At 48.1% G+C, this 9,609-nt stretch overlaps 1 protein-coding gene across 1 annotated transcript; it reads right to left on the bottom strand.

Moving 5' to 3' along the window:
• Positions 1 to 7,157: 7,157 nt before the first annotated feature.
• On the bottom strand, positions 7,158 to 9,351 carry LOC128701295 (cuticle protein 7-like). The gene is made up of 3 exons (XM_053794949.2): positions 9,296 to 9,351; positions 8,101 to 8,208; positions 7,158 to 7,531 (listed from the first exon to the last, which is right to left on the bottom strand). The coding sequence occupies exons 1-3, from the start codon at positions 9,305 to 9,307 to the stop codon at positions 7,250 to 7,252; spliced, it is 402 nt and encodes a 133-aa protein (XP_053650924.1). The 5' UTR covers positions 9,308 to 9,351; the 3' UTR covers positions 7,158 to 7,249.
• Positions 9,352 to 9,609: the final 258 nt, after the last annotated feature.

Here is a 9,609-nt window from a genome sequence, read left to right as displayed (position 1 = left end):
TGGAGCTGGATCACCCCAGGCTACCACTAGTGACAGTCCTGGTTATTGTTAGTGGAGCTGGATCACCTCAGGCTACCACTAGCGACAGTCCTGGTTATTGTTAGTGGAGCTGGATCACCTCAGGCTACCACTAGTAACAGTCCTGGTTATTGTTAGTGGAGCTGGATCACCCCAGGCTACCACTAGTGACAGTCCTGGTTATTGTTAGTGGAGCTGGATCACCTCAGGCTACCACTAGCGACAGTCCTGGTTATTGTTAGTGGAGCTGGATCACCTCAGGCTACCACTAGTGACAGTCCTGGTTATTGTTAGTGGAGCTGGATCACCCCAGGCTACCACTAGTGACAGTCCTGGTTATTGTTAGTGGAGCTGGATCACCCCAGGCTACCACTAGTGACAGTCCTGGTTATTGTTAGTGGAGCTGGATCACCTCAGGCTACCACTAGTGACAGTCCTGGTTATTGTTAGTGGAGCTGGATCACCTCAGGCTACCACTAGTGACAGTCCTGGTTATTGTTAGTGGAGCTGGATCACCCCAGGCTACCACTAGCGACAGTCCTGGTTATTGTTAGTGGAGCTGGATCACCTCAGGCTACCACTAGTGACAGTCCTGGTTATTGTTAGTGGAGCTGGATCACCCCAGGCTACCACTAGTGACAGTCCTGGTTATTGTTAGTGGAGCTGGATCACCTCAGGCTACCACTAGTGACAGTCCTGGTTATTGTTAGTGGAGCTGGATCACCTCAGGCTACCACTAGTGACAGTCCTGGTTATTGTTAGTGGAGCTGGATCACCCCAGGCTACCACTAGTGACAGTCCTGGTTATTGTTAGTGGAGCTGGATCACCTCAGGCTACCACTAGCGACAGTCCTGGTTATTGTTAGTGGAGCTGGATCACCTCAGGCTACCACTAGTGACAGTCCTGGTTATTGTTAGTGGAGCTGGATCACCCCAGGCTAACACTAGTGACAGTCCTGGTTATTGTTAGTGGAGCTGGATCACCCCAGGCTACCACTAGTGACAGTCCTGGTTATTGTTAGTGGAGCTGGATCACCTCAGGCTACCACTAGTGACAGTCCTGGTTATTGTTAGTGGAGCTGGATCACCTCAGGCTACCACTAGTGACAGTCCTGGTTATTGTTAGTGGAGCTGGATCACCCCAGGCTACCACTAGCGACAGTCCTGGTTATTGTTAGTGGAGCTGGATCACCTCAGGCTACCACTAGTGACAGTCCTGGTTATTGTTAGTGGAGCTGGATCACCTCAGGCTACCACTAGTGACAGTCCTGGTTATTGTTAGTGGAGCTGGATCACCTCAGGCTACCACTAGTGACAGTCCTGGTTATTGTTAGTGGAGCTGGATCACCTCAGGCTACCACTAGTGACAGTCCTGGTTATTGTTAGTGGAGCTGGATCACCCCAGGCTACCACTAGCGACAGTCCTGGTTATTGTTAGTGGAGCTTGATCACCCCAGGCTACCACTAGTGACAGTCCTGGTTATTGTTAGTGGAGCTGGATCACCCCAGGCTACCACTAGTGACAGTCCTGGTTATTGTTAGTGGAGCTTGATCACCCCAGGCTACCACTAGTGACAGTCCTGGTTATTGTTAGTGGAGCTGGATCACCCCAGGCTACCACTAGTGACAGTCCTGGTTATTGTTAGTGGAGCTGGATCACCTCAGGCTACCACTAGTGACAGTCCTGGTTATTGTTAGTGGAGCTGGATCACCTCAGGCTACCACTAGTGACAGTCCTGGTTATTGTTAGTGGAGCTTGATCACCCCAGGCTACCACTAGTGACAGTCCTGGTTATTGTTAGTGGAGCTGGATCACCCCAGGCTACCACTAGTGACAGTCCTGGTTATTGTTAGTGGAGCTTGATCACCCCAGGCTACCACTAGTGACAGTCCTGGTTATTGTTAGTGGAGCTGGATCACCCCAGGCTACCACTAGTGACAGTCCTGGTTATTGTTAGTGGAGCTTGATCACCCCAGGCTACCACTAGTGACAGTCCTGGTTATTGTTAGTGGAGCTGGATCACCCCAGGCTACCACTAGTGACAGTCCTGGTTATTGTTAGTGGAGCTTGATCACCCCAGGCTACCACTAGTGACAGTCCTGGTTATTGTTAGTGGAGCTGGATCACCCCAGGCTACCACTAGTGACAGTCCTGGTTATTGTTAGTGGAGCTGGATCACCTCAGGCTACCACTAGTGACAGTCCTGGTTATTGTTAGTGGAGCTGGATCACCTCAGGCTACCACTAGTGACAGTCCTGGTTATTGTTAGTGGAGCTTGATCACCCCAGGCTACCACTAGTGACAGTTATGGTTATTGTTAGTGGAGCTGGATCACCCCAGGCTACCACTAGTGACAGTCCTGGTTATTGTTAGTGGAGCTTGATCACCCCAGGCTACCACTAGTGACAGTCCTGGTTATTGTTAGTGGAGCTGGATCACCCCAGGCTACCACTAGTGACAGTCCTGGTTATTGTTAGTGGAGCTTGATCACCCCAGGCTACCACTAGTGACAGTCCTGGTTATTGTTAGTGGAGCTGGATCACCCCAGGCTACCACTAGTGACAGTCCTGGTTATTGTTAGTGGAGCTGGATCACCTCAGGCTACCACTAGTGACAGTCCTGGTTATTGTTAGTGGAGCTGGATCACCTCAGGCTACCACTAGTGACAGTCCTGGTCATTGTTAGTGGAGCTTGATCACCCCAGGCTACCACTAGTGACAGTCCTGGTTATTGTTAGTGGAGCTGGATCACCCCAGGCTACCACTAGTGACAGTCCTGGTTATTGTTAGTGGAGCTTGATCACCCCAGGCTACCACTAGTGACAGTCCTGGTTATTGTTAGTGGAGCTGGATCACCCCAGGCTACCACTAGTGACAGTCCTGGTTATTGTTAGTGGAGCTGGATCACCTCAGGCTACCACTAGTGACAGTCCTGGTTATTGTTAGTGGAGCTGGATCACCTCAGGCTACCACTAGTGACAGTCCTGGTTATTGTTAGTGGAGCTGGATCACCCCAGGCTACCACTAGCGACAGTCCTGGTTATTGTTAGTGGAGCTTGATCACCCCAGGCTACCACTAGTGACAGTCCTGGTTATTGTTAGTGGAGCTGGATCACCCCAGGCTACAACTAGTGACAGTCCTGGTTATTGTTAGTGGAGCTAGATCACCTCAGGCTACCACTAGTGACAGTCCTGGTTATTGTTAGTGGAGCTGGATCACCCCAGGCTACCACTAGTGACAGTCCTGGTTATTGTTAGTGGAGCTGGATCACCCCAGGCTACCACTAGTGACAGTCCTGGTTATTGTTAGTGGAGCTGGATCACCCCAGGCTACCACTAGCGACAGTCCTGGTTATTGTTTGTGGAGCTGGATCATCCCAGGCTACCACTAGCGACAGTCCTGGTTATTGTTAGTGGAGCTTGATCACCCCAGGCTACCACTAGCGACAGTCCTGGTTATTGTTAGTGGAGCTTGATCACCCCAGGCTACCACTAGCGACAGTCCTGGTTATTGTTAGTGGAGCTTGATCACCCCAGTCTACCACTAGCGACAGTCCTGGTTATTGTTAGTGGAGCTTGATCACCCCAGGCTACCACTAGTGACAGTCCTGGTTATTGTTAGTGGAGCTGGATCACCCCAGGCTACCAATAGTGACAGTCCTGGTTATTGTTAGTGGAGCTGGATCACCTCAGGCTACCACTAGTGACAGTCCTGGTTATTGTTAGTGGAGCTGGATCACCTCAGGCTACCACTAGTGACAGTCCTGGTTATTGTTAGTGGAGCTGGATCACCCCAGGCTACCACTAGCGACAGTCCTGGTTATTGTTAGTGGAGCTTGATCACCCCAGGCTACCACTAGTGACAGTCCTGGTTATTGTTAGTGGAGCTGGATCACCTCAGGCTACAACTAGTGACAGTCCTGGTTATTGTTAGTGGAGCTGGATCACCTCAGGCTACCACTAGTGACAGTCCTGGTTATTGTTAGTGGAGCTGGATAACCCCAGGCTACCACTAGTGACAGTCCTGGTTATTGTTAGTGGAGCTGGATCACCCCAGGCTACCACTAGTGACAGTCCTGGTTATTGTTAGTGGAGCTGGATCACCCCAGGCTACCACTAGCGACAGTCCTGGTTATTGTTAGTGGAGCTGGATCATCCCAGGCTACCACTAGCGACAGTCCTGGTTATTGTTAGTGGAGCTTGATCACCCCAGGCTACCACTAGCGACAGTCCTGGTTATTGTTAGTGGAGCTGGATCACCCCAGGCTACCACTAGTGACGGTTCTGGTTATTGTTAGTGGAGCTGGATCACCCCAGGCTACCACTAGTGACGGTCCTGGTTATTGTTAGTGGAGCTGGATCACCTCAGGCTACCACTAGTGACGGTCCTGGTTATTGTTAGTGGAGCTGGATCACCCCAGGCTACCACTAGTGACGGTTCTGGTTATTGTTAGTGGAGCTGGATCACCCCAGGCTACCACTAGTGACGGTCCTGGTTATTGTTATTGGAGCTTGATCACCCCAGGCTACCACTAGTGACGGTCCTGGTTACTGTTAGTGGAGCTAGATCACCCCAGGCTACCACTAGTGACAGTCCTGGTTATTGTTAGTGGAGCTGGATCACCCCAGGCTACCACTAGCGACAGTCCTGGTTATTGTTAGTGGAGCTGGATCATCCCAGGCTACCACTAGCGACAGTCCTAGTTATTGTTATTGGAGCTTGATCACCCCAGGCTACCACTAGTGACGGTCCTGGTTATTGTTAGTGGAGCTGGATCATCCCAGGCTACCACTAGTGACGGTTCTGGTTATTGTTTGTGGAGCTGGATCACCCCAGGCTACCACTAGTGACAGTCCTGGTTATTGTTAGTGGAGCTGGATCATCCCAGGCTACCACTAGTGACGATCCTGGTTATTGTTAGTGGAGCTGGATCACCCCAGGCTACCACTAGTGACAGTCCTGGTTATTGTTAGTGGAGCTGGATCACCCCAGGCTACCACTAGTGACAGTCCTGGTTATTGTTAGTGGAGCTGGATCACCCCAGGCTACCACTAGTGACAGTCCTGGTTATTGTTAGAGGAGCTGGATCACCCCAGGCTACCACTAGTGACAGTCCTGGTTATTGTTAGTGGAGCTGGATCACCCCAGGCTACCACAAGCGACAGTCCTGGTTATTGTTAGTGGAGCTGGATCATCCCAGGCTACCACTAGCGACAGTCCTGGTTATTGTTAGTGGAGCTTGATCACCCCAGGCTACCACTAGCGACAGTCCTGGTTATTGTTAGTGGAGCTTGATCACCCCAGGCTACCACTAGCGACAGTCCTGGTTATTGTTAGTGGAGCTTGATCACCCCAGTCTACCACTAGCGACAGTCCTGGTTATTGTTAGTGGAGCTTGATCACCCCAGGCTACCACTAGAGACAGTCCTGGTTATTGTTAGTGGAGCTGGATCACCCCAGGCTACCACTAGTGACGGTCCTGGTTATTGTTAGTGGAGCTGGATCACCTCAGGCTACCACTAGTGACGGTCCTGGTTATTGTTAGTGGAGCTGGATCACCCCAGGCTACCACTAGTGACGGTTCTGGTTATTGTTAGTGGAGCTGGATCACCCCAGGCTACCACTAGTGACGGTCCTGGTTATTGTTATTGGAGCTTGATCACCCCAGGCTACCACTAGTGACGGTCCTGGTTACTGTTAGTGGAGCTAGATCACCCCAGGCTACCACTAGTGACAGTCCTGCTTATTGTTAGTGGAGCTTGGTCACCTCAGGCTACCACTAGTGACGGTCCTGGTTATTGTTAGTGGAGCTGGATCATCCCAGGCTACCACTAGTGACGGTTCTGGTTATTGTTAGTGGAGCTGGATCACCCCAGGCTACCACTAGTGACGGTCCTGGTTATTGTTAGTGGAGCTGGATCATCCCAGGCTACCACTAGTGACGGTCCTGGTTATTGTTAGTGGAACTTCATCACCCCAGGCTACCACTAGTGACGGTCCTTGTTATTGTTAGTGGAGCTGGATCACCCCAGGCTACCACTAGTGACGGTCCTGGTTATTGTTTGTGGAGCTGAATCATCCCAGGCTACCACTAGTGACGATTCTGGTTATTGTTTGTGGAGTTGGATCACCCCAGGCTACCACTAGTGACGGTCCTGGTTATTGTTAGTGGAGCTGGATCATCCCAGGCTACCACTAGTGACGATCCTGGTTATTGTTAGTGGAGCTGGATCACCTCAGGCTACCACTAGTGACAATCCTGGTTATTGTTAGTGGAGCTGGATCACCCCAGGCTACCACTAGTGACAATCCTGGTTATTGTTAGTGGAGCTGGATCACCCCAGGCTACCACTAGTGACGGTTCTGGTTATTGTTAGTGGAGCTGGATCACCCCAGGCTACCACTAGTGACGGTCCTGGTTATTGTTATTGGAGCTGGATCATCCCAGGCTACCACTAGTGACGGTCCTGGTTATTGTTTGTGGAGCTGGATCACCCCAGGCTACCACTAGTGACGGTCCTGGTTATTGTTAGTGGCGCTGGATCATCCCAGGCTACCACTAGTGACGGTCCTGGTTATTGCGTTAGAGGAACCTGATAGAAAAGATGGTGGTTTGTCTGGTGGTAGACACAACTGTGGTTTGTCAGGTGATAGTCACAGTGGTTCTTAGTCGGGTGATAGTCACAATAATGATTCGTACAGTGATACTCGCCAGCGATAAGAAATACAGACTACGAAATATTGTGAAGTCTGGAATGATTAACGAGGATGTGAATAAGGTAAAATTCCCGTTGATTACGTTGCAAGGTATCATTGAGGCTCATATTCAGCCACTTATTCAATAAAATTCACAGTTAACCAACAATTTGGAGTGGAACCTGCACTGTTGTGTTAGTTGGTTCCGGATCACTGTCAACTCACTTACAAAAAGATAAAATCATGGATGAACTGACAAATGGTCTAAATTGAAAGTTGTGAATTGTTCCATCCACGGTATTGTGATTTTTTTTATGCAAACTTATTAGTAATCTTCTCAGATGTTTAATTAGATTCCTCTTACTAGTACTTTTTTTTAATGAATGTTGAAGAGGAAATAACATTGACTTAATCTTGGTATTTGTGGAATTAACATGGGGAGTTGAATGATAGTTTTATTTTGTAGTTATAACATTAAAAACCATTAACATTTATACAATACAATAACGTATTTAGCTAGTCTATTTCGTTGGGTTAGCCATAAATAGGAGCTGGTGTGTAGGTGGGTGCCGGGGCAGGCTTGTATGCCTGGGCGGGCTGGTAGGCTGGGTACTGAGCCTCGCCCTGGTACTGAACTTGGGCTATGTAGCCGGAATCTCCGTTGACGTAGTAAGTGACAGTCTGGAGGCGACCGTCGGGAAGCTGGACGTAATAAGTACCCTTGGTGTCGTAGCCGTCACGAGATTCTTGGTGACCAAAGTCGTTGCCAGCGTACTCGTCCTTTACTGCATAGTTGAAGTCGTACCGTGGAGGAGCCTGCAACACGAAGCATATTGATTCATTATTTGCAACACAGATTTGTGTCAACACTTTTCTTAAAACAGTACTGCTAACTATAGACTGTTCTTCAGCGTAGTGAACTGGAACAGTCTGGGGATGAACACAGCTAAATTTAATCAGTTTGAAAAAAAATACAACGAAATTTAAGTTATAAAACGTAACACAGTGTTAGGAGGAGTCAGAAACGAGGGTTCAACATCTGTTAACTCAGCTAGGTAATTACACATGAAAACTTGAATACATTATAATATAATAATACAATAATATCCTTATTTCTACATGTACAATGTATACAGACCATAGCTGACATCAATGACATACTACTATATAGAAAGCCGCTTGTTATGCAGAGCATTTCGGGCAAATTAGGTCAGTTTTGTCCTAGGATGCGACCCACACCAGTCGACTAACACCCAGGTACCCATTCTACTGATGGGGAACATAGACAACCGGTGTAAGGAAACACGCCCAATGTTTCAACCCTCGCCGGGAATCGAAGTTATTCACAAAGTAAAAACAAAAGCATTAATATTGGGTGAGCTTACCACGGGGCCGGATGAGATGAAGATGGGTGCCGGGGCACCATAACCTGGAGGTGGAGGAGGTTCAGGCCTGGCCACAGTCACCGCCATAAGAGCGGCTAACAACACCACCTGCAGAAGGAAGAGTGAAATGGAGAATTGTTTGCAGATAGACATATCAGTTCAAAATATAAATTACTATAAAGACAGAGATATAGCTAATAATGGTCTCTAAGCAGTCTTCATAGGGATTACTTAGCAAGGTTTTAGTGATGTGACAGGAGAGAATTATCGATGTCATCTCCAAGTGAGGCAATACTAGTGAACAGTAACCTGAATGTGGAGCGCCTGGTGTTTCAGATTGATCAAATTAGTTATAGACTGCAATAATCCTATTTCCATATCTTTAGGCGACAGTTGTTATGCTGTGTTTCAACTCCTGTAGGTTATTAACTCTGGATAAGCAAAGAAAGTCAATCAGCGTGGCTTTCCTTGGGGATCTTTAGATCCAATCCTTCTTTCCTAAGATACGACCCAGGTACCTCTTGGTAGTTTAAAAGAGGCAGTCGTGGAAGGAGACTTGTGCATACGCCTTGCTCGTTGTAGGGTACTACCCCACCAGTCTACTAACACGCGGGTACTTGCTTGCTGCTAGTATAGAACACAGGCGACAGGTGTAACGACACTTGTTCATATTTCTCGATTCGCCAAGGAATTATGCCTGAGTCCTTGAACTGTGAGTCAATAACACTACCACTGAACGAGTCACCTGCGTCACTAGAATGTGCCGGAAGTGCCAGCGATTGAAGGCTTCAGTATACACAGTAGTGGCCGGGAACGCAGTGACTGGTGACTGAAGGCTTCAATGTACAGAGTACTGGCCAGGAACAATGTGACTGGTGACTGAAGGCTTCAATGTACACAGTAGTGGCCAGGAACACTGTGACTGGTGATGAGCCAGACTGTTTTATTTTGTTTTTAGAAAATAAGGCGAGTTTTTTTTAACAGATACGTGTGCTCAAAGTATTGTTATTTGCACTTGCATTTATGGCAGATTAGGCGTTTATTCGAATGCGTTTATTAAAAATCAGGCATTCGAAAAAAATTAATTTTTCCAAAAGATATTTTAAACCTAGACTGCAATCACTGGGAACTGAGTTCCCGCTCAGGAGTGCACAAAGTGAGCCCAGCCATGATTGAACTAAGAGTGGATGTTCACCTTGGAAGCCATGATGAGGAGAGAATGAGTGTGTGAGGTCGTGTGATGCCTTGTGATAGCTGTTGCTGCCTTATATACCTACTTCTTCCCTCTCTTGGTCCAGGTTACGTCAGACTCAAATGTCATCTTACTGCTGAATAATTCTTACATAATACTGGGTGACACTCACCTGACAGTCTTTATTATTGCTAATGTGAGTATTTATGTCATCATTTACACCTCCCTCGTCATAAAGCAAACGTAAAAAATGGCAATATATATGAAAACAGTCTTTATATATTGTTTTTTTTGGGGGGAGGATGGTTCTTTTGTGC

This window comes from Cherax quadricarinatus, chromosome 72, assembly GCF_038502225.1.
Source record: "Cherax quadricarinatus isolate ZL_2023a chromosome 72, ASM3850222v1, whole genome shotgun sequence".
NCBI classification, from domain to species: Eukaryota; Metazoa; Arthropoda; class Malacostraca; order Decapoda; family Parastacidae; genus Cherax; species Cherax quadricarinatus.
Note: the sequence above shows the minus strand (reverse complement) of the source record. Positions and strands in the feature narration are given on the sequence as shown.